The 24,787-nt window shown below is 39.2% G+C and overlaps 1 protein-coding gene and 1 long non-coding RNA gene across 8 annotated transcripts in view; both read left to right on the top strand.

Annotated features, from left to right (window-relative positions):
* The window catches only part of CTDSPL (CTD small phosphatase like), an 84,651-nt gene extending 67,111 nt beyond the window's left edge, over positions 1–17,540 (top strand). For 4 of the 7 annotated variants that reach the window (XM_026072484.1, XM_026072448.1, XM_026072474.1 and 1 more), the window contains 5 exons: positions 2,097–2,153; positions 9,193–9,285; positions 10,969–11,154; positions 13,054–13,175; positions 13,246–17,540. In XM_026072484.1, coding sequence (XP_025928269.1) covers positions 2,097–2,153; positions 9,193–9,285; positions 10,969–11,154; positions 13,054–13,175; positions 13,246–13,300 — 513 coding nt within the window. In that variant the 3' untranslated portion in view covers positions 13,301–17,540. Of the gene's footprint in view, positions 1–2,096; positions 2,154–9,192; positions 9,286–10,968; positions 11,155–13,053 lie in introns of all 7 variants that reach the window. The other 3 variants (XM_026072466.1, XM_026072458.1, XM_026072494.1) reach the window with 2 other exon arrangements.
* A 4,544-nt stretch (positions 17,541–22,084) lies between these two features.
* LOC112969318 lies at positions 22,085–24,521 on the top strand. The gene is made up of 2 exons (XR_003254693.1): positions 22,085–22,773; positions 23,633–24,521. It is a non-coding gene; the product is annotated as an uncharacterized LOC112969318 (long non-coding RNA).
* The last annotated feature ends 266 nt before the right edge of the window (positions 24,522–24,787 follow it).

The following is a 24,787-nucleotide window of genomic DNA, read 5'->3' as shown; positions in this document are numbered from 1 at the left end:
ATGGGCTTCAAAACCTTTGCAGCTAGCAGTGAACTGTTCCTGCTTTCTGTGTCTGTACAGAATATTCATCTTGCTTAAGGAAGTCATGCATATATAAATTTTGCAAGTGAGTGCAAGTCTCTTCAAAGTATGTGCAGAGCTGGCACTCACCTGAAAACTTCGGTGGCTAAGTCGTACTGGAAGTTCATTTGTATTTCTTTTAAGGTGAAGCTTCAGAATGCTTTTGTGTACCTGTTCTCTGGCAATTAGAGATGCTGCAGAATATCATCTTCTCTGCCTGAGAGTCTCCATGCAGAGAACAAATTTGAGCTGTCCCTCTGTTTGTCTTGTTTCAGAGGTAGAAAGAGGGACATATCTTGGAAATTGTCTGATGTCGGCTAAAGAAAAAACTAGCTTGTATCTGCAGACGTTTGAGGAGTTCTTCAGGCCATGCTAGCCCTAGTGGTCATCAAAAGGGCCGAGGCTTTCAACATCTGCTGCTCTAAAGGTTCATTTCCCTGTACTGGTTTGTCAGTACGAGTAGATGCAGTGTTGCTTCTGAGAATGCTGTGTCAGAGACAGAGTAAGAAGTCAGATAATACCAGCTTCTTTTATTACTTTGGTATTTACAATCTCAGGTATGGCTCTCAGTATAAATCCTTATGGTGGTCTTACTGTCCTCTCAAAAAGGTGCTTTGGCAGTGGAGTTAGAATCTCATTTCTCCAGTGAATGGGTTCAAAGTGATGCTATCAGATTAATGCTGCAGAATTCCCTTTCTACTGTTTTTTTTCCTGGAGCACCTGTTTAGGCTTCTCAGTTTGTGATCTGCTTTTCTATCTACCTACCTTTAGTGCTTCTCTGCTTTCTTGATACCACCCTCCCAAACAGTTTGAATACTGTTTCTGGACTCAAAAACTTTTCAGGGGCACTCTCTTACTGGCACTTAAGATCAGTCTTTTGGCTGATCCAGAAAATTACATGGGAAAGCCTGTATAAGTCTGATAGAGCTGAGTGAAGATGCTCTCCATCATAAGCTTAATAATGTCACCCCAGTTATCAGCCAGGCTATTACCAGTCCTCACTGTAGGCTGTTATCTGTGAAGCATATTGTCTGTTAATCAGTAAAACTAAATCTGGCAGCTCCGTGCCTCAGCTGTTTCCAAGTTGTGGAACATGACGTGAGTTACAAACTTCACCCAGGCATGTTTATGTGATCTTTTCATCACAGAGGTAATACATGAGCCRCACTGAAGGTTTCTGTCCAGATTTGATGTCCACTGAAACTAGTAAACATTCTTAGTTCTGCATTCACCAACTACCACTACTGTCTAGCCAAGATTAAGCTGTATTCTCTTAAATCTTCTTTTTTGCAAGGACATTTTTCTACTTAAGCTTTTTTGCAAGGAATCATTTTGATAGACTGACAGTTCTTCACAATAAGTCTAAGTAGCAGGTTGTCTCAAACTGTTTAGAAAAATGGGTTTGAGATCTTGGATAGTGTGCTTCATCTTCTCTTTTGGATTAAAATTCAATTTTGCATGATTAGTTTGACTGGCATAACAAGTTTTTCAGATTTCTGGGAATCATGTGACTATTACTTAGTCTTCCCTTGTTGCAGCTCTTGGTTCAAATATATCAGATGCTACTTTTGTCAGCTTCTTTATTTTTAACTGATGAGTAATTGATTATCTAAAGTAGAATCTGTGCTTATAGATATTTGAAGAAAATAGCTGAATTTCTTTGTTGTCATCCACCCAGACTCCATAAAAGTTATCTGACAAGATATTTATACTGGTAAGCAGGCTCAATATGTACTCAGCAGTAGTGAGGGTTATTCAAGCAGTAGAGTGTTTTAGATTATATGAAGCTCAAAAAATAGGAGGAAAGATGGAAAACACACCATCCAGCGAATACAGCTGTATAAGACTTTTTTATTTTTTTAACTTTTGTGCATGAACGACATGTGCACACAAAGTAGATCTGTGTAACCAGAAATGTTATGGACTCATTCCTGAAAGGTGTGGGCTCTTTTTTTTCCCTTCCCCCCCCCGCCCCRAAATTTCTTCTCTAATGATCTTATTTTTAATGTCGATTTGTCTTTTTGTCGCTCTTCCAGCCAATTAGCAACGCTGATTTCATTGTTCCTGTTGAAATTGATGGAACCATACATCAGGTAAGCATTGCTCAGCACTAACTCGGTAGTGGAACGGTCCTCAATACCCAGAGTGTTTGTTACTTTTCTCCCCATTTGCTGTATTACACTCCATAACTAGTCTTTTTGCAAAATGCAAAAGCTGTAGTCTGGAAAATATCATTCAGAAAGGCATCCGTGTTTGATCAGGTACGTAGTTTCTAACCAACTCCTACTCTCCATTTTAACTGCTTCAGTTCTCTAGAATATCCCTCTCAGGACTTCAGTACTTGGCTCCTTGTCGACTGTAAATTATTTTCAAACAGGAAATGTAGAGAATGAAAGGTTTTCAAACATTGCTAGTCCCAGAAAAACTGCTTGAATGCTGCATTTCTCATTCCCCGCACAGACAAGYGGATGGAAGTAAGCTTCGGTATATGTTGGTGGTTCATATGAACACAGCTTTGTAGAAGCATAAAGACATTTTTTTTCAGTTTTTGTGCCGATCTGTGTTTAACTTCTGTCCCTTTTTTTTTTTCCTGTAAGTAACTTAGGCTCCTCTGCTTAGGACTCTTCAAGTGGTCCAGACAAAATTTAAAAAGACTAATTGTTTATGTCTTGCTCTTTCAAAACTTTAAGACGCTGCGAAATGACTTTCAGTGAATGCAAACACCCATAATTGGAAAATCTGTCCCCTTAATGTATCTCAGTTTGTCTTTCATCAGTAGCCATTTCTGAAAATGTTGAATGAAATAAATTATAGTACTGTAGATTTTCCTCTTCAGAGAGACCCTAAAGTTCATGCTGGAGACAGGTTTGCACCAGTTGATGTAAAGTTGAGCCTTTCTGATATTGAAACTTGCAATTGTTTGAAACAATGTAATTGTTACTTTGTTAAAAGAATTATTAAATACCAGCCAGTGGACTTGAAACGTTTTAAAATGATAGTCGCTCTGACTGCTTCTATACTGTGCCTGTTTTATGTAGAAAAACAATATTWAAGGTGTTTTAATCTGTTAAGTGTGCAAGTAATAAGYGCTTTAACTCTCAAAATGTCACCTGTGTGTTTTTCTATTGTGATAGTGTCTGTCCTCATTTGATGTGGGCATTAATTGTTTGGTGCTGTAAGGYAGACTTTTTCTCTCCCAAAACATTTTAGAATGTTTTTGAAAGGAAATAAATTGTCTAACAATTTTGAAATACCTAGTATAGTGATGACTTAGTTTGTCAATATTATATATTTACATATTGAAAAAAAACATAATAAAAGACTTAAGGCTTTACAGTCGAGCACTTAAAGCTGGAGATAGTTGCCTATGCTTTCCCGTCCTACTTTGTTGCAAATTTTCAGGTTCTTCAACAAACTTAATGCAGTTAGGCACTCAGGGTGACTGCATGCGAAAAATGCATGGGTTTCTATTTAAATACGCAGTTGTAAAACCCTGGTCAAGGGGAGTGGATTTGTGCATACCCTAAAGGTGAAGGGGAGGAAGGATGCCCTTGATAGAGAAGGTCAAGTGAAGTTAGTCTCTAAATGTGCTCTGCTGGAGATTTCCTGTGTAGTTTTTAGGAATTGCTTAATCCCTTTGTATTTCAAGTTCTTAATCTCTATAATAGGTAAAATATCTCAGTCCCATCTGAGCTGTTAAAGTGAAGTTAATGGTACAGAAATTTGAGATCCTTGAAGTAAAAGTAATTTATAGGTTATGCAGAACACGCAAGGTCTTGGATTCCTGTGTTTATAACCAACTCTGCAGCCAAACTAATCTACAACTATTGCCTGTATTTTTATGTTTTAGTGTGGTAATTTGAAGAGCGAAAGCGGGTGTTCTGGCTCAGTCTGACATGAATTAACCCAGGCTACAGAGTTTTAGCAAGTGGTTCCCAAATGAAACCTGTATCTTTTCAGTTARAGCATGAACTGACCCAATGTCAACACCTTTTGTTATCTGTCAGAATCTAGCATTTATATGTTTGTCTGTTTTCTTAAGGAGTTTAGGTACTYGAGGATTAATAATTGTCATTGGAGAGTACTTCCACATGTTTAAAATATCACAGGATCTCTGACATGTTATGGAACTGTACTGTCAGTAGTTCAAATCCGTACGTGTTTTATCAGTAACRTGGTGTCTTGTCAAACAAGAGGTTTTCTGAAAGAGCGTTATTGTACTCAAGCTCTGCCTTAGACCCAACTCCATAGAAAACACACRGAGAACACCTATTTTGAAAGTGCCCATTCAGAAAGGAATTTGACTTAAGTTTTCTTCAAATGTCATATAACRAAAATACAAGTTACTATTACACGATGAATTAAAATACCTTCACTTGTGAAGGAACCTGTATTGCTGTACATTTTCAAGAGATTTGAGACAGACTTATCTAGCGAGTTTTTGTTCATGTTAAACATTGCAGTCTTCCACTGGTGCCACAGAGGAATTCAAAAAGGCTGTCTTTAGTTTGAGGAGTTTATTCTCACTTATGTCCTTTATAATGCAAAGGTCAGAGAGGCTCTTGTTCTTCTAGAGGGAGGACAGTTCAAATCATCATCTTAAACAGTGCTTATATAAACCAGTTTCCCTATATAAAAAATAGCTTTTCTGAACAACACTTGTCCCTCTCCCCATCTTTCTATCTCCAGCCTAGCATACCTGTCTGTTAGAATGGATTTKCCATGGTCACTTTATTTTACAAGGAAATAAATCACATTGTTGAGGTACCTCTCTTTCCTTTTGTTATAGATGTTTTCATGCCTGCAGAGACTATGCCCACCTACAAGACAGCTAAAGCTACAAATTAATTTCAAGCTTCATGTTGGAAATTATAGCAGTTAGAAAAGAGGGTGCTTCTAATGCAAACTGACAGTCTTCTGGCCAGTTCTCTAATTTCTCTCTGGTTCTTTGAATAAAAAGAATCAAAGTTGTTCCCCCATTCTACCAAATGATAAATGATAAATTGTGGGAAGTACAGTGAAATGTGTTGCAACTGAGAGTGCTCTCTGGAAGCTTATTGCAGATGAGAATAGTGGGTGCAGAAAAGATGGTCAGTCTGTTTTGTCCTTTAACTTAATTTCTGCACAAATTTATCCTCTCTTTTGGAACATGATTCCCATTTAACAAGTGCACAGTGGTCACAACCCCTGGATTAGAAACCATGCATTAAAATAGCTGTAATCCACAGTGKCTGAAGAGTCTTAAGGTACAGCGGTCCTTTCTTTTATTCAAATTAACTTGCAATGCCTTTGTGCCTCGTGCTGTCTGTAGTAAAGAGTGAAGAGTGCGGCCAGGAAGAGTTTGTTTTGGTATTGCTTGGAATTCCATTCTTTAATGTAATTTGTTTTTAATAATTAYTCATTTTTGTTTAGCATACATACTTTGAATATAATGTACAAATTTTTTTTTCATTGGTGGAGGAAAACACTGTTTGAATAATAACCTTTCTTCCTATAAAGGACAAAATTCCTTAATTCTGTTACAGAAGGCTGTGACCTGGTTCAAGTAATCCAGGATAGGCTGTATCCGTTCTAACTGGCCTATTCTTGGTTACTTGCACTGGGAGGCAACCACAACTGTGTGAACCAGGAAGACAAGACACAAGAGCATGTGTTATTTTCTGCTTGCTGTTCGGAAGATCCACCTATCCCATGAAATAGGAGATTACAGAAGCTTGAGTTGTCATGGGCTGATTTCTTTGWCATTACTTGAAGATTGCATTATTTTAAAGTTAATTTTAAAAGGCCATTCTGTGTATCCTATTTTTAATGGATTAAAATTAAGCTGGGTTTCTCTTTTGGTTTGCAAATACTAAGTCTTTTCAGATTAAGACTGCTTTGAGGTATGGAAAACATATGTGGAAATGCTAAATGCTTGAAAACAATTGAAGATATTTACTTGTGTTCTACCATTAACAGTTGTAAATACAGAATACTGTGAAAACATGCGTAGTGCCTGTTTTATGTTTCAAAAGTCCAAAAAAAGACTATTCCTCTGAATTCTTACTGTGATAAGGAATAATTTAGTGAGCATATATAGCACAGAAAAACTGGAACGTTTTTTTAATGCCCCGAGGACGGTATATAAATCTCAGAAAAATGCCAGGAGCCAGTTAGTCTAGAGACTTAAACTGAAGACGTCATGCAACAGAGAAAAAGCCAAGCCACAAATAACCATGCAGCATTGAGATTCAAGTCCAGCAGCTAACAAAGTGAAGGGAAAAAATTCCAAATGAGGAAGAGGAGAAAAGAGCCGCACTGTCAGTCGAAGAAAGCTTTTTATGTGAAGTAAACCAAAGAGATTCTGTAGCCCAGGATACCAGTACACTTGCAGTTGCTTCCAGGATCTAAGTGTGACTTCTGAAAGCAACGCTGAGGGGAATATCCATCCACAGTACTAAGAAATGTTGTCCTGGAAAAATTAGCGTTGTTTAAAAGAAGGGGGTGAAGAAGTAGGGGCTTTTTAGAGAAAGAAGGGAAAAAAATGTGGTGAGACATCATCCTAATAGGTTGTGTGTATTATTAATGAGGCACTTAAATGAGGAGAAAATCTGTTGGCCAGGGCCCAGTAGGTAAGATGAGGAAAAACAGCAAGAGATACCTAACTGGGAAGCAGAGGGAGCTCTGTAATGGATCAGGAGGTCTAAACTGCAGAATGGAGACGATACAACTTAAAAACACCATATACTTACAGCTGATATGGACTAGTTGCTGCTACAGAACTACAGAAGACTTACAAACCACCCAAAGAGAGCATATTTCAAATACTTACTTTTTAAACCCACTTCTGTTCACAAGTCTTTGGTTAAGAAGCTCTCGGACTCTTGCTGCTGGGTTGATTTACTGTACGCTCCGCTCCCTTCATGGAGGAGGCAGGTTGTGTTGCAAGCACCTCAAGGCTTGGCCTGGAGTCCAGAATTGCATTCCAAGGGAAAATGCTTCACTGACACAGACATAGATAGGGATGGAGAGGAAAAGGAGGACTTCTTTTGCTGTGACTGAAAACACTGAATTTTTTTTTTTAAGGGAAAGGAATACTAGGTTCCGGAACTTTCTCTCCAAGAATGGTTTTAAGTCTTTGGGGTGGGAATTCTTTTGCCTGGGTCTTTGTGCTCTCCAAAATAAGTGTAGGAATAGAATTTAAGGTTGAAGAATTAAGAGCTTCATAATGAATTCTAGTGTTAATTAGTAACTCGCATCATACTGTCTTTCCTCATAACTGGCAAACCAAATACACTCCTCAAATGGAGAGTGACTGCAAATGTACTGTCTCTTTAAAAAAATTTGAAGAAATGATTTGGAAAGGAAATACTACTAAAGTAAGTTGTTCTGTTAGTTTTAAGTGAAAAATTAATTGCACTGTTAGAGGAGAGGAAATTACTTGGTTTATGCCCAGTGAAATACAGGAAACTTCACTGCAATTATCTGGAAAGAGAGCAGTGCTGAAGTACATCTGTTAAGTGTCTTTAACTTGAATTCATAAAATGTCACACTTACTTAATTGATTGGTCAGGTGCCTGCTGAGGTTGTTTAAAAATATAAAAAATAAATCTAGATTATAAATTGTTCTCCATATTGAAGTTTGAATGCATTGCTTTAATGTATTGCTTGAATTTCTTGAGATGGCAGAAATAAACTTTTAAACTTAATAGAAATAACTTATAAAACAAATCTTCATGCTTTGAGCTATGTGCTGCATAAAGCAAAGTGAAAAACTAGTTAACATTTTTGCTTTAGTCATTAATGTACAGCTCCATCATATATGTTTTTAATAAAATTTTGCTTTCACATTTAGGTTTTCCATTTCAGGTCTCTACTATGCAACTTTTTACTAAAGGCTGTAATTGTTACACTTCAATTCAAGCTAACATTTCCGTATTTTTCTCCTTCAGGCTTTTTCTCTGGGTGCCTTATGCTTTTTGCCTTTTAGTTAGTATGAATCTAGTAAAATGCATACAATTAATCCACTTCTCCTACATTTTGAAGAATGAAATTACTGAAGTTGCATCATGTTTGTACTTCTTGAGTTCAGTTATATATTACTTTTCTGTTTGACATTTCCAGTATTATGGATTGTTTGCTAAACTAAGAAGATAAAATGTTGCCAGTGTTTTCTCAAACTTTTAATCTAACTGCAAACAAGATAAATATTTTTTCAAGCAGACTCCCCTCTTCAGCTTCCCAGTTTATTTTGAACTAGTTGTAAGCTCTCTGGACAGGAGTTATCTTATCTTGGTGTTTTCTGTGAATGCAAAGCATCTTCCTTGCTCTAAAAAGAGGGGCAGGGATGGTTTTAATATTAATTAATCAGTGTAAGCAACCAAGCTACCTATGGCTGTCAGTGCAAATAGGCAGAATAGCTCCTTTGTTGAAACTGAGTTGTTTAAGAAGAGAGAAATTGAGAATACTTATTTAAGATGAGAGATATCATGAATATCTATGACAAGGCTGCAGTAGAAGATGTTGTAGGCTTTGCCACTGAATTTTAAAAGCAGCATTTGCTGCACACTGAGTGGTGCTATGGAAATTTTTGGTGAATAGCTCTCTACAGATCTAGCTGGCTGATAGCTATCTGTACTGCGATATGGCGCTCAGCGCCTGGAATTTAGAAAATGAAAGAATTAGCCACAGGAAGAAAACAGTTCCCTGTTGTGCAATTCCTATCATCATAACAGTTTCTTCAGATTTACTTTTTCTGTAAGGCTCGGGATTGAAGGCAGCAGCACCAAAATCATTTCAGTTGAGAGATCCGAGTCCTCGTTTCTCGAGAAGCCCTACTGTCTCGCTTTGCCTTTAATGAGCTTTTCAGAAAGCATCACTGCAGAAGATGCACAGTGTTTGCAATTGCATAATCAGCATGGGTCTTTGCAGCCCATGCATTCAAATTTCTCATTATCGAATGTCTACTTTTATCTCTTTTATCTTGTATGCTTTTTTTTCTTTCAGCTTTTTGTTTGAACTGCTTGCGTGCTAACTTTGTTTCTTCAAGCGTTAGGATTACAGCAATGTGGAGGGGGTTTTTTGTTGTTTGTTTGTTTTTTTTCTCATTTTACCTTGAACATCATTTGACCTAAATAGTCATTGTCATTGCAGGTTTATGTATTGAAACGACCACACGTGGATGAGTTTCTGCAGAGGATGGGAGAACTCTTTGAATGTGTACTCTTCACAGCCAGTCTAGCCAAGGTTGGTTGGTCTCTGCCTCTCAGTAACGCTTACGGTGCTGGTTAGTGGGCTTCTGAGTGGATTTTCTGTGGATAACTATTCCTGTGGTCGGTACTATCTTAATTTTTCCCCTTCTTTTCTGCTTCTTTGTCTGACAGTGTGTACTTTGTCTGCTAGTGTGTGGGTAAGTGTTACCATGGTAACAATATCACATATGGGCTTGTCTCATAATGTAGCCTCCATGCATTGCTCATAATGCCAATATGAAAGGCTTACGAGTTGCCATGGTTATAGTGGGGAATTAGAACAAATAGTGTGCGATTAAAGCAGTATATTAAAGCTGGGCATGAAATAAAATACACTGTACTTAACGCTATCTGCGTAATCAGCCAGTGATTCAGAAATTACTTGGGTATGAAAATATGGAGCACACTTTTGTACTGTCAAGGTGCGATTATAATTTGGGGTTAGAAAATTAGGCACTGTAAAGCCTGAAACGTCAACAGGAATATTTTGTGCCCTCTGATCCTTGGTAGTTGTAGTACCTTGTAGGTAGTTTTGTGGTAGACATTACGGCAGTAGACATCTTAAATTCTTCGGTTCTTTCAATGTATTGTATTTGCGGTGTCTTGTTTTAAAACTATATTGATCATTTTTAAAATTATTGTAGCATAGTAAGTCTATATAACAATCTTTGCAAGTCTTTAAGACTGCAGAGATCAGTGGGAGGGGACAGGACCCTGTTTGATCTACTAGATTTCCTTCCTCTCAGAGGATTCTTCACTGCAACCTATTTATCATAGTCTGTTCAATCACACTGTGAAAATCCTAAAACGTGAAAAAATTTCTTACTGCAGTTATCTGTGTAACAGCTTTCATAGTCAAGAGATGGTTGACCTCAATGCTCATTTTGTTTCTCAGTTTAAAAAATTGGAAAAACAGTAACTCCTATCCTGCAAAAATAAGTTCTAACTACAATTTTCAAGTATATAGTCACTCATGCTCTGGTTTCTTATTTAGATACTTTTTCTTGAACAATTTTTGTCAGATTTTGGATCCTAAGTCATGCCTCCCTTAAAGTATCATTTTATATAGAGAAARATGTATGTATTTGAGATGCGATGCTGTCCTTTTGAGAATTTTCCAGTATTGTACATGGGCATTTTTCCTAATGGTATCTTTATCTGATCTTTTATGGCCCAATTACATAGTTCAATAATCYTAAGATTCTTACTGACCCAGTCATTCCATCGGCATCATCTGAGAAAGCTACAWCAAGGTCAGATGCCTTCATTGCATTTTATCTTCAGAGGTACAGGGAAATGAATCTGCTGTGGAATTGGCTTCATACTGATTTTCTATTAGTGTTCATTGGTTTTATGGTAATGTTAGGTGAGGTCTCTGGATCCACCATCTTTTAGGTGTGAAAGGACAACTGTAAGGTGACCCTAAAAATAAAAGCAAATCAATAAATCGCAGAAAACATTAGCGTGCAAATTACGTTCTTTAGAAAGATAACTGTTCTACTTTTGTGTTATCATTGTACTAAACACTTCAAGTTTGCTGGTAGTTAATAAAAAGGAAGGAACAAAATGAAGAGAAAACATTTATCTGAAATTACTTTCTGTCCCTTCTCTGTTTAGTTCTGTGAAATAGTCTTATCTGCAGATTGCTAACTTCAGGTTTCTAACTTCTATTTTTAAGTATGCAGACCCAGTAGCAGACTTACTGGATCGCTGGGGTGTGTTCAGGGCAAGGCTCTTTAGAGAATCCTGTGTTTTCCACCGAGGAAATTATGTGAAGGATCTGAGTCGACTGGGACGTGAGCTGAGTAAAGTTATTATAGTAGATAATTCTCCTGCATCTTACATCTTCCATCCTGAAAATGCAGTAAGTATTCTCAGTACTTAAGGTACTCGCATGTAACTTTATCTTTCTGGTCTTTGCCCAGACTTTCTGATTCAGAAAATACACTTTCAAAATGCTATTTATGTTAGTTTTAGCATTCAGACTGCAGGTAGATTCTAGTGTTCACTGTCAAATGGTGAAAGGACTAGAGCAAACCCACCTTGGCAGTGTGTCACAATTCATGACTGTTCATCTGTTTTCAATCTTAGCTTTTGGTGTGAGAAGTCTATCAGCTGTGAAAATTACCAAGCAGTGTAGAACCTGCATAACTAGCCTAGCTCTAAGTAGTGAGGTTGCCCTCCGGCACAGTTTTTGTTCTTCAGAGTGGTGATTACAGTAAGGATGGCTTATTTGAACTGCTTTTGGTACTCCATCTCCTTCATTGTGTGAATGAATTTTTTACTAGTTACTATCTCTTCTCTATTCATGGCTTAGGGGGAAAAAATCAAGGTCCTGTTGCATTTTTATGCTTCTCCTTTTAAGTATTTTTATGATAGCTCACTTCATGATTAGAAATGTTAGTCAACAAGTTCATCGAGTTTTAGAAGTAAGGATAAAATGCAGTCAACAGTACTTAAAGAGAAAATAATGAGGAGCAGTGCACACTTTCATTATGTATTTCATATTAGCTCCAGAACCTGTAATGGAATGGCCTGGTACTTGCTCCATCAATTGCTACAAATCAGTACAGATGTTCACATCTGTTTTGTAGCTGCCAGGATAGCAAGCTGGAACTCCCCTTAGATCTACTGACTTTCAGACAACCAGGCTGTGTAATGTTTTCTTTGATATTTTCAGGCTTTTTTTGTGAACTGTTAAAACTAACATAGGAAGTTTTTATTAGGAACACCGTTTGCATGGTCCTRCCTCTTACAGAAATAGCATTTTAAGTAAGCTTTTTTGTCTTACAGCAATCAGCTTTTAAATTCAGATCTTAATACTCTGATGCCCTAAATGATTAGGGGAAAACATGTTTCTGGTTGGTGCCACACATGGTTTAAAGTTGCTATTTATAATAACTTAGAGTTACAGCTCTTGGTTATCTTTGTGGTTACAATTAAAAACCTGATCCAGATCGTCATTTGGTGTCTCAGAATTCAGGGCCAAGAAAATAATGAGCTGTAGAAGGTCGGGAGATGAAATCAAGGGCCTTGTCAGAATGGTTTAGTCATGTACAGAAAAGTGCTGCTAGCTAACTGATATTTGAGTCTCTGCAGAAACCAGAGCATGTAACTAGATCCAAAGTAGTCTTTAAAAGTCCTCAGTATACTTACATAGTGAAGATACACAGAACTCCATCACCAAATTCAGCCCGCACATTTAAGGAGTGTTGTTATATGCGTTTTTCTCTGAACCCACTTTCAAGGCCTTAGATTTTAATCCTCTGCACTAACTGTTTAAATATTTCCTCCTCAGTCTCATTTGCCAGAGGGATTTGTTGCTGCATGCCTATGTTCAGTGACTCACGCTGATAATACTTAAAGGAAAAAATGACTTGCCCGTAAATAATTCTTCCCAAACGGAGTGTCAATACAGCTTCATAATCTCTATCTTCCTCCCAGTCTATTCTGAATATCAAGGAGACAGAACAAACTGAGCTGCCTGGTGTTGTCTCCTGTAGGTTACCTGGAGTATTCCATGTAGGAGAAGGTCAGCTGCATGTCTTGCTGGTTGAACGCTGCATCTGGGGTTAACGCACTGTGTGTAGCTGCCTACGAGAGAATATGAGCCTGAACCTGGCGCTGCACTCGAATTCTAATGACTAGCAATTTGCCTTACTGCGGTGGCAGTGAGCGTTATGGGACGTCTGCGCAGGCAAAGCTCGCGTGCTTTCTTGACGTCACGAAGCCGTCTTAGCATTTGTTGCTTGCTTTGTTGCAGGTGCCTGTGCAGTCCTGGTTTGATGACATGACAGACACGGAGCTGCTAGATCTTATTCCTTTCTTTGAAGGACTAAGCAAAGAGGAAGAAGTTTACAGTATGCTTCATAAACTCTGCAACAGGTAGCCCTTAACTTTGACTGACTTCTGCTACTAGATTGCAGTTGCTAGAGGCTGTCTCCATCTTTTTCAGCTCTTTCAAGCGTAAGCTTTGGGGAGGTCACTCCTATCAGAAGTGCTACTCTTGATCTTCCTGTTACATTGGACACGAAGGACAATCATGAGTGATGCTATTAAGCCTTCAGAAGCCTGACTCCTAAGGTCATGTGTTCAGACTACTTTTTTTTAAAGGAAAAAAAAAAAAAAAGAAGCTATTTTAAATGGGACTCTTTTAATGAATTTCATAAATGGACACCTTTTACTGGATCAGCTTTTCTTAAAACATGCCAAAAAAAGAAGCTTGTATTTCAGCAGTTAATTTCTCTCCCTTTCTTCCCCTCCCACTATGCAGACAATGTTACCCCCCCCTGCTTAGAGCAGTTGACCTGACTCTGAATTTTTTCTTACAGAATGAAGTGCCTTTTTGAATGTTATTTTAAGATAAAAATTCATTTTTGTATAAGACGTATTTCCAGACATCTTTTAGTCTTGTATTGTCTAAATGCTTTAAAAGGAAAAAGGAAAAATTTTATAGAGCACTGTAATATATAACAAAGGAAAAAGTTGAAACAAAGATGCTGGGTTCTTGTCTCCACATTGACATTAAGTTGTATTACATTTTGTCATGCTCAGAAGGTTTAAGAGTTTGTGGGAGGGGTGATTTGCGTTACATGTTTGTTTCACTGATATGATTTTGGACATCGTTTTGAACATATCTGCAGTTGTTCGAGTATTAGGGAATGATGTAATTGAGAAAACAGGGTGGCAAATAGATCTAACGCACCTTTTATTCTAGACAGATGAAGTTCTATTGTCTCTGCTTACGCACAACTGCCATGCCATATCGTTATTTGGAAAATGGTTATCCTGGGAGAACGGGGAGGAGATCTATTTATTAGTTTAAAATTCTTTTCTTACAAAATAACCCATCTGGGTAAGCTGGATCTGTATTGAGCTGGTTGGAGTACTTTTTTCTTTTAATTGCTGCTACTGTTTACTCACCAAATGGAGTTGACCATCGGCTGTTATACTGTTTTTGCCACTGTGCCTGTGCTATGAAACATTTTCTGTAAGCTGCAAACTTGGGCAATAAATAAAATGCAGGCTTCATTCCCCACCCTTATGTATTAATCCGATGGTACCTGATATACCAGAGAATTCAGTTAAAGGTGACCTGCAAAGGATGTTTTTTATTGTTGTATTTTTTTTCAATTGGGATAAAGCCTTCTCCTTTCTTTTGTAAGTAAAAATGCAGAAAGTGTTTTTCCATCTTCTCTGTTTTTCTTCTTTTTCCTAAGGTGTGAGGTGCAGACTGGGAGCTGTATCAACTCTTGCTAAAAGGGCAGGATTTTTCTCTAAAGTCATCCTCTGTTTTCGGAGTTGAACAGATGTTGTCTCTGATTCCGAGAGGTTTAAAATTCTAACTGAAACCTTTTCTCAGTCTGCTTAGCATTTACTCTTTTGTGGTGTCATTGGTACCCTAGTGTAACTTTTAACTATTTTAAGCATTTTGAAGGAAAAGGCACACATTCTTTTTTTTCTTCCTTTCCAGTGTCACCTTTTAATTATTTTTTCGCACCAGAAATCTACAAACATAAAAATTGCAGCTACGTTTGGCTATCATCAAAGAAAGTTAAACGGAGTAATCGGTGCTTCTAACTGGCCTCCTGTTAAATTCTGAATAGCCGATCCCCTTTGCCTTTTTTTCTTGAAAAAGTCTTGATGACTTGGGGGGAAAAAAAAACCAACAACACAATTTGTGCTGGACTTGGGGTGTAACCCCTGTCTTAAAGCATTGGTGAAGCAGCTTAACAAATTCATTCATAGAAGGGCAGGCCAGCCTACGCAGGCAGCGAGTAGGTTGTCATAGGTGCAGTACAAAACGGAAAGATGACTTGGCCCCTTGCAGGGCAGCTTTGCACCAAGTGCTTGCTGGGTCTCGTGGTGAGGAGGGTGTTGCAGGCAGTTCCATGACGCTCATGAGTCTGTACAGCATCGCCATCGTGTTTTCTTACCAGTTGGCATTACCTTAGTACTGTATATTTCTGTGCCACGACAGAAGATAGAACTGACAAAAAAAAACAACCCAACCATACATTGTTTAAAGAAAAAAAAAAAAAAAGTATGGATTCTGGTTAGTCCATCAACATTTAGGTTCAGTTTAAGATTCTTTGATTTTGTTTTTGTTCAGAGTAATGAAACTATAAGCTGCCAAAAAGTTGTTCTCTGAGCAGTATTTTCAACTGTGTTTGTCGCTTCTAGGCTTCAAATACAGTTTGCAGGGAAGTATTCAGGTTGTAGTTAGCTGTGCAGGTATGATAGGAATGGCTGAAAAAACTCAAAGATTTTTCTCACTAGCATTAGACCAAACAATATTTTGATTAGACAATAAATAATCCCATTGAGACGTTACCATTTCACGGTTGTGACCTGTTGTACATGAGACAAACCATGTCATTAGTTTGCATTTATGAAAGCGGCGATTTCATGAACCAGTTGCCTTAAGTCTGTGAATGAATGTTGATTATTAAAGTGTCCTGTATTGTTTTAAAATCCACATATAATGGACAACTGAACTTCATTCCGACATCTGGAAGAACTGTTTTGGTGACACTCTGTACAACCATATTCTGTATTGTTTGTTTTGGCTCTTGAAATACTCCAAATTTCAGAAAAGACTTGTTTTTTAACTGAGTAAAGCATTAAAATGATACTTGGTGACAACACAGAGGGGTCAAACCTAGCAACAGTTATGATTCGTGCTACTATTTTAAGAGTATTTTCTATAGTTTCTGTTGTAGATTTCTAATCATGTTAATTCTCACTGCAGAATGAAGGTTAAAAAAAAAAGTGTCTGATTCCCATTGACATAAAACTGGGAGCGTTCTTCTAAGATCAAATTTTGGCTTTCCTTAGTATCCCTAATTTGGGCAGGGAATCGAACTATCAGACTATGTTTATTTTGGCTCTATTTGTCATACCTAAAATTTCAAGTTTTAAGCTTGCTTGGTTATATGTACACTATATATTTAGAATATCTAGATTTTAACAAAGCAATATAGTTCTAACAATAAAGCCAGATAAATGAATGGAATGTTTGTAAAATTTACAATACGGGTATTTGATTGTATTTTAAATACAAGATTTTGAAAATCAAAATAGGAAAAAATATTATTTCCTAAGTCTCTTGCATATTTTAAAGTGCAGTTAATGCATGCAGGTCACCAGGGCTGTTATAAACCTTGGTTTTCAGATATATTTCTGGATATTATCATAGAAGTATTAAAAAGTCTTTTCCAGTTGATCGTTCTATTCAGCTAAAGAAATGCTGCCTGAGCTGAAGTTCTGTTGTCCGTTTTATGTTGGGTTAAAAAAGGTTTTTTGCCTGTATAGGTATTTTTTAAATTAAGCTGTAAGGCAGAATGCCTTAGATTCTTGAAATTCAACTGAAGTGTTATGATTAAATTGCCATTTGTAAACTAGGGCTGTGCGCAAAATATTTGTTAAACACCAGGAAATGTGGCAAGTTTTGAATGGAAGATCTTGGCAAATGTACGATATTGCTGTGTTCATCTGGGTAGCTTTGGAAGAATAATTTGTCTATTGTTTTGCCCTTTAACCTTTTTTAAACAGCAAAGTTATACATTGAAGAAACTCAACACCTGAAGAGGTTTGGTTATCAGTGTGTGCAATCACTTTATCACAGCATGATTTTGATTAGAGTGGTCGGGGACAATAAAGTATCTAAATGACACTGGTGTGTACTGATGTTGCAGCTTTTGAAATTTCAGTGTAAAATATCTGTAGCTATATAATTTACAAACACATAATCCTATGTTTTACGGATTCTTTTTACTAATAAAACACAGTACCGCACAGCCCTATTTGTAAAACAAAAACAAGTTTGTGCCTCTGATTTCCAAGGTGCTGTGATGTATGCCTTTGTGCGGCAAGGAGGGCAGGTGAGACTTGCGTGGGGGAATTGCTTAAAAATCTCTGGGCTAACTATGCAAAACCAGCTGTCAGTCTTCTGTTTCACATGATATTGTAAAAATCCAGCTGACTTTTTTTTCTTTCTTTCTTTCTTGTTAAAGATCTGTTGGGAACTACTTAACAGAGGAGTAAGCAATGGATATGTTTCTTGTTTTTTGTTTTGTTTTTTTTTTTCCTCTAATAATGGAGCTGTTTACACTTTAATGCAATGAACAATCCAGCGATACTTGAGAAACACTACAGATACCATATGAGTGTTTTCAGGAGAGAGAAGTGTTGTCAATCAGGTATTGAATGGTTTCTTTACTGTCACGAATAAAAATTTTTAACAATATAGTTACTTGTGCATGTAATACTTCTCTGGGAAAAAGAATTTCTGCCCCTCTCCTTTCAGTAATAACCACTGCCGTAATTTGACAGGGACTTTATTCCTGCTGTGTGCACATCCATGTTAGATAGTAAAATCACCCATCTCTATTCCACTCTCCCTCCCCCTTTCCTCTTTTTAAATCATGTATAGGTCTCCTCATTGACTGCCCTGGCACCTGCTTGTGCAAACAGAGCTGATGAACTACTGATGAACTCTGCTAAATAAATTGGTGGTGACTCTGGCAGATGTTCCAGCTATTTAGATCTCTTGGATGAGATCATACCATAATTTGTTCAAGTCTCAAAGCTGTGTGACTTCTTTTGAAGGGCTCACTTCAGCTACTTGAATAGCTGTTCTTAAAATCATTGCTGTATCCAAATGAATATCTGAATACAACACTTTATTTGGTTGAAAAATCTATTTTGGGACTTTTTAATCTGACATAGTAAGACTTAGGCAGACCCTTCCTTTCTAGGAAAAGGCACATATTAGTGCTTTATGAGCAGAAAACCTTAAGCCTGTTAGACTAAGCAGTTGGCTCAAGGTGGCAATTAAAAATAAAACCCAAGACTCTTTTTTTTCTTACTTCTGCTTGTTATTCCTATGATCAGTTGGAATGAGGTAAACTGCCTTTACTTCATATTGGTGGGTCTTTTTTTGATTTTTTTGGTTTGTTTTTAAATAATTGTACCAACCTCCATAGCTGCTGCTTAGCATTAAGATTCCTTTCTTTCAGTAAAGCAAGTATTTCAAAATTCATAAACAGTTAGCTCTTTTATGTAGGTAAGAAAAAGATACTGTTCTGTCCTGGCTAATTAAAAATCAGTGCCTGCAAAATTGAATCCGCCATAGTCTGTACGTACATATGCCTTCCAATCTTTTTTTTTTTTAACACTTTTTATTGTGTTCCGGCTCCGAAGGAAAGCCAGCCGTTCTGAAATTCCCTCCAAGAAGGGATGGGGCCCTTCCAGGTGGGCTGCAGCTCCGGGGCCTCTGCAGTCTCCAGCAGTTTCCCTGGCAAGCAATCCTCGTGCTGCAGACCTGCTCAATCCAGGTTTTCTACCAGCCCAGCTAGGCTGGCAGGCAACCAGGCAAAGTTCTTTGGGGCTCCTCTGCTAGTTCTACAGGAGCTACTGGAAAAKAAATGATCCTTGGGTAATATATTGGTTTTGACAGGTTGGCAAACTCAAACCTGGGCAGCTTCCAAGCATGTTTGGTTTAAAGCCTCCTCAGGTGCTAATTAGAAGGGAGCTGTGTGAAAGAGCAGGTTGTCYTGTAATTGCCTAATGCCTTGTCAACCAGCATTTCTGAAGCATAGGACATACACTAGTAACGTCRTAGACTTAATAGAGAATTGATTTGACTCAGTAAAATAGATCTGCATCTGCAATTACACATCTTCCCCATATAGCCATTTAAAAAGGTAAGGTTTGGTCATTGTTTAGATCAGCAGTGAACTGATTTTTGGAGGGGATGGTTGTGTCAGCTTAGTCGTATCCCCTGGACCTTGGTGAAACCTGTCTTACAGTTATCTTCCACTGCTCTTATCTCTGTGATTGTCATCATTTAATTTTGCAACCATCCTTGATTTAGTAATGTTTGACACATTTGATCAGGATGTAAATTGCATGAAAATGCTGGAAAAAGTAGTGTTTGTTTATCTTGCACAGAAATTTGTTTCATGTTAGCTGGCCAAAAAAAMCCCAACTCATCAAGCCCCTGTCAACCTTAGCAATCATCTTGGGTTGGACTCCAGCTAGGACAAGACCGTCGCTACTTGAAGGCGCGTGGATGATTCACCTCTAAGCCAGAATCATTTCTCACTCCCCTCTGAGAAGCACTGTTCTTCCAGATAATTAAGGCTGATTATTTCATCCTAACAAATGCAATTGTACAACACCTATGAATTCCCAGCATTTCAATAAACATTATACTCAAGGATTTTGAGGTTTGTTTCAGGGGTTAATGGCTTCAAAGATCTGTTTCTTTTGTCGTGTTTTTATAAGCTTCTGTGATGAAAACAAAATTCATTTACAGTGTAACTATAACTTTTTTTTTTCCATGCTTTGAATTAAGTTTGCTAATAAACAATGTATGGTTTTTTTTCATCATCTTCATGTCTGATAATGTGTATAGTTAAAATCCCCCCAGGAATCCCCTTCTCCTCCCCRCACCATTCTGCTTAGGGGAAATATTGGGGAGAAAAACAAAGACTTCACGTAGTCAAAGCAGAAAGTTCTCCTTGTTCCATTCCTGTYGGAGTCTTTTGACTTGCTAGGCTTTAATAAAAATTAAAGCTTTGACTGCTAAGCATCAAAGTGTTCTTCCTCTGGAAGCGTGTTTGGCAGTAGGGTGGGTTTTTTTGTTTTGGGTGGGGTTTTTTTTGATAATTTGCTGCAAATTTGAATAAAAAACAATCTTTCTGCTTCCAAAGCCACCTAAGCCTTGTAGATAAGTTGGAGATGAGAAGGGAATAAGATAGTGGATTCTTCTGTGGGGATTAAGGTGCTAAGAATAAAACGGAAGTGATGCAGAGTGTGTTGGTTTCCCATGCAACTGTTTTAGCTCCTGGGTGCAGCAATCCCTCATATTGCATTCAAGGGCACCCCCTGAAGCAGACAGTTAATTCTTCAGGTGGTGGCCATGGATTTGCCTGCTTAGCATGTGCCTGAATATGGATCAGGGGACGCATCACTATATTTTGTTCCACTTCCCTTGCAGGCTGCAGTGGCATCTGTCTCTGCAGCGCTTGGCAAAAAGCACGGAAATTCCTGTTTCTAAAAACTTCCATCAGTGGTGATTTTGAACAGGGGACCTGATACTGGTCCTAGGTTAACTGGTGACTACCAGTTTACAGTTGAACCACATTTATACCCTAAGCAAACTGGAGGGAAGTGGTGGAGCAGTGTTTTATGAGTTTCATTTGGAACAAGATGATGGTGAGAAGTTGCTTTTCATTTGGCAAACATCTTTGAGCTAAATCTTTAGTATGAATAAGAATACTAGCATCTTAATATTGCAAAGAAAAAGTCTTTGGATAGAGAGTAGCATGTGGAAGAGTCTGAAAATAAGAGATGTTATGCTGATGACATTTGCTGGTATGAATTAGGCGTATGCTAGCAGGTTATCCCACAGGAGTGCTGGTGACACTGACATAATATTTTCATGCATGTTTTTCCCAGGGAAATCATTCTAAGAATATTTTTGGAAGTTTTTTTTTCCTAGTCTCTGCTTAATGACCTGTTTATTACATGCCAAACTGTGAAAGGTTCAGAACCATGGATGTATGTAAAATTTACATGTATTTTTATGCAACTAAAATTGTCAGACACATCTGGTGTTTTGGGCCATTTTGTTTCTTCATGAGCAAATGCATTTATGAAATGAAGAAGATTTTTGTCAAGAGCTGAACCCATTTTTAGCTTAGTAGGGCCACTTGCTATGTAAAACAGTTGGGCTAAGCTTCAGGATGTACAAAATCTTTCCTTGGCTCTGTATAGCGTGGGTAYGTAGCTTTGTACCCATTAGTCTTCTGATGTTTTTTTCTAAGTAGTGAGGCCTACAGAGGCTTACTGTGTATACGCACCTAGCTCGATGGAGCCTTGATCGTATCTGAAACCTCTATAGACATCTTAGCAATTCCGTTAAGGTAGACTTAGATCAGTAATGCTTCACTGGGCCTGGTCTCTAACTTGCTGAATAGGTCTTGAAATAATAACTGGGGAATGGCAAGCATTTGAGGGGGGGACGCTGGTTGCAATCTGAAACTGAGAAAGGTTGGAATATTACATCCCAGAGAAGAGGGATTAGCTGCTGGAAGGTACTGGAGATGGCTGAAGGTGCAGGGTGATTATGTGGTGCTGGACTGCGGTGCCACAAGCTGCCGTACAGCCTGGCAGCGCTTGGCTTTTATTCTCATCCATGTTTGATGATTTGCTGACATGAAGAGGGTTTAAAGGCCTTGTCCGTGCAGGGCTTGGTCGGACCACGAGATGGTGCAGCTGTGCAGCGTTGCCTTTTAAAGGCGCCGTAAAAAGAAAAGTCATTATCTCAAGTAAGAACGTCACCAAAACTTCGGTATCTTAGTCTCCTGTTTGGACTGAACGCCACAAGTCCATGGATAGTGCCTTCCTTCAGCTGAAAATCTTCCTCAGAATTTCAAAGGTAACTTCTTCATTTGCTTAATGAATGCTGAGTTCCTTTTCCAAAAGGAACTGGTATCTCCACAACTGAATACAAGATAGATAAGCATTCGTACTCATTTTATTTACTGCTTTCTGTTTCTTCCATGAAAATGCAGAATCATCGCATCAGTGCATGAAAATAAAGGGGGAAATCAGTATTTCTTGAATACTTGAGTTTAAAATGATTTTGCTATACCTTCTCTAGCATGATTCCCCCCCCCCCCAAAGCTTTGCTGTTGACCTTTTTTTTTTTTTTTAAGCAGGAGAACTTCAAATTGTTTGGGATTTGGCTGAGGAACATAACAAGAATTGTAGACAAATGTTGATTTGCGGCGGGGGGGGGACAAATCTGGTGCCAAACTAGCAGATGTGGGAGGAGGCAGCGCCCCCAGCACCTCTTCCGCTTCCCCACCGCTCCGCGTGCATTGATCTGCGGGGGCTTGGCTGCGTGGGGCCAAGGCGTCCGCCAAAGCTTTGGGGCAGCGAGGGACGGGAGGCTGAGGAGATCTCTTGCAGAAGCGAGGCTAAATATTGCACCTGTGCCCGGAGCCTCGGACCAGGCGCTGTTTGGGCTGTCAGGTTTGCAAAAAAATACGCATTTCGGTGCAGAGGGAGGCAGCTGAGCTGGTTCGTGCAGATGCTGGGTGAGGTAGGTGCTGCCAAGGAGGCCGTATCTGGGCTCCCTGCGTGAACGAACTGTGGTCAGAGCATGGAAGGGAACGGAGGTCTGGGGCATCAGCCCCCGCGCTTGTCCCTGCTAGCGCATCRTCTTGTTTTTAACCCCCCAACAAGCTGGGAAATCTCTCTTTTCCTGTGAGAAGGTGGTTTTAAAGCCATCAATCCCGCTCGCGGTACCTTTCCCTGACGTTTTGCTCTCGTTTCTGCAGTTGCATGCTCCTCGGCGYGCATCCTCTTTCACGCCATGGATAGCTTCGCTCCCTCGCCCTGCGAGGCGGCGCGGACGGGAAACGTGGGGCCGTACCCCTCGGAGCAGGAGGGCTTCGGGRCGAAAGCGGTGGGTTTAGGATTCATCAGGTCTGGGCACCATGCCCAGCTCTGCTGCAGGCGCCCCGAGTTACCTTGGACGAGCTGCTTCCTTGCTTGCTCTCACCTGGTTGTTTCCCCCCTCTCCTTTGAGCCATGTTTTAGAAGAATTAAGATACTTCCCTGCCTAAGCACTTATTTTTTTTCCCCAAGTGCAAATTCTCTAGATTAGAAACCATCCCTCACTGCTTGGGGTCTAGCATAGGGGATTTAATCTKGCCTGAAAAATACCAGTTGCTGGAAAGCCAAGAATTACACACCTCTCCTTGCATCTGACTTTTGAGTTAATACAGAAGGGTGGTCTGCTGATCTTCTCTGCCTGAACTGGATTCCCCCCATCCTGAAATAAGGCAGCCTTTAAATTGCAGCGGTGCCTGCCGCTCTGCAGAATAGCAAGTTCACCCTTCTCCGCCACTAGGGCAGCTTTTTCCCCCTCTCTTTGCTTTTAACAATGGTGCAACATTAGCCACGCGAGCRCTAGCAGGTGCTTGAGTGGGAGAAGCTGGGCAAGTATGGAGTCAAGCCGTGAATTCAGGTCATTTGGGCTGGGTGTTCCCAAACGGCTGCATTCGGATGGCTGATAGGGGACGGGGAAGGGGAACGGAGGTGGGACTCGGCAGCAGGCAATAAATCCGGCGCTGTGTGTAATCGCGCTCTGGGCTACTCCAGGTCTGCAAACTTCTTTGCAGATACTTTTGCGCTCGCTTTGTCCCGTTAAACTCCCTGCAGATCTGTTCCTCGCTAATTCTGAGAAGGGAAGCCGGGTTTTGCGTTCCAGGCTCTTTCGGTAAGAATATTATATTTTGTGTGTGTTGCCATTTGATTTATAGAAACAGCCTTACTGGAAGTGAAGACGACGTTCGCTGACGAAACAAAGTGGAACCACGAGACGCCGATGGGTGTTTCGAGACGTATATGGGAGAAGTGTGCCGGCCAGAAAAAAAGAGGAGTTTTGCTTCTCTGGGGAACGCTGTCCACCGTGAGGCAAATCCCTTGCCTTCAGTCTGAAGGTCCATTCATTCTCCTACAGCTCCAGCCCTGAACTGTGCTTATTAACGTAAGCTGCCCTTGCAAAAAGTGAAGAAGGACATTTGTGTAAATTCAGCTATAAACACTACAGGTTTTCGTGCCTTTCCATGGTGAGGGGGAGGCTGCCTTGAAATTAAATTCTAGGCTGGGATTCAGTTCCGGACTGAATTCCTGCCTTTCACAGATGGCAACTTTGATTTTTGCCAGGCGCAGCCTCTACCACTGTGGATCCCTGATGGTGATGGCAATACGGACACGCTGCTGTAATGCAGATAATGCCTTCATGGCCATTAGCAACATAAAGAAATTCTCTGTGCTCCAAGCCTTAGATTATCTGCAAATGCATATTCCCCCTGACACACAGAATTAAGGTCAAACTCAATTAATGTAATCCAACCAATATGGAGAATTTAAATTAAAACGAGCAAAACTCCTTGAGATGCATCTCCCAAAGTTTACAGTGAATAATGTACAGCAGGGAAAGGTCAGGTTCCAGTTAATGACTCGATGTTAAATTTGGCCCTGGTTTCTCCAAGACACTATTTCCTCTTGAATTGTTTCAGTTGCTTGGATGCTTGCAGGCATTTTCTTTTCTTACCTTTACAGAGAATTTAATTGTCTGAAACGCCATTGTCTGAAGGGTAAAAAAGGGAAAAAAATCAAAAAAATAAAGTAATTTCTTGTATCTTTTGTGAAGGTTGCAGCCTTGTCTCATTTGATTCTGTATCACTGTGGTACCTTCTGAAAATCCATGATTCAGGTGTTGAGGGAATAAATGCTTTTCAGATGCCTGAGTGAGTCAGCTATAAGGTGACACCAGAAACCAATTTTGCTAGCTTTTTTAGATTTCTTTAAATTAAACTTTAAAGAGAAAACAAAGTCCTTTTTAACCAGACTGTCAGCTCTGATGCTTTCTTATGTTTTTAAAATAACACAGTTGATGTGCTTTCTGACAG

Source organism: Apteryx rowi, unplaced genomic scaffold (genome assembly GCF_003343035.1).
Source record: "Apteryx rowi isolate R43461 unplaced genomic scaffold, aptRow1 scaffold_109, whole genome shotgun sequence".
Classification (NCBI taxonomy): Eukaryota; Metazoa; Chordata; class Aves; order Apterygiformes; family Apterygidae; genus Apteryx; species Apteryx rowi.
This window is presented reverse-complemented; position numbering and strand designations above follow the sequence as displayed.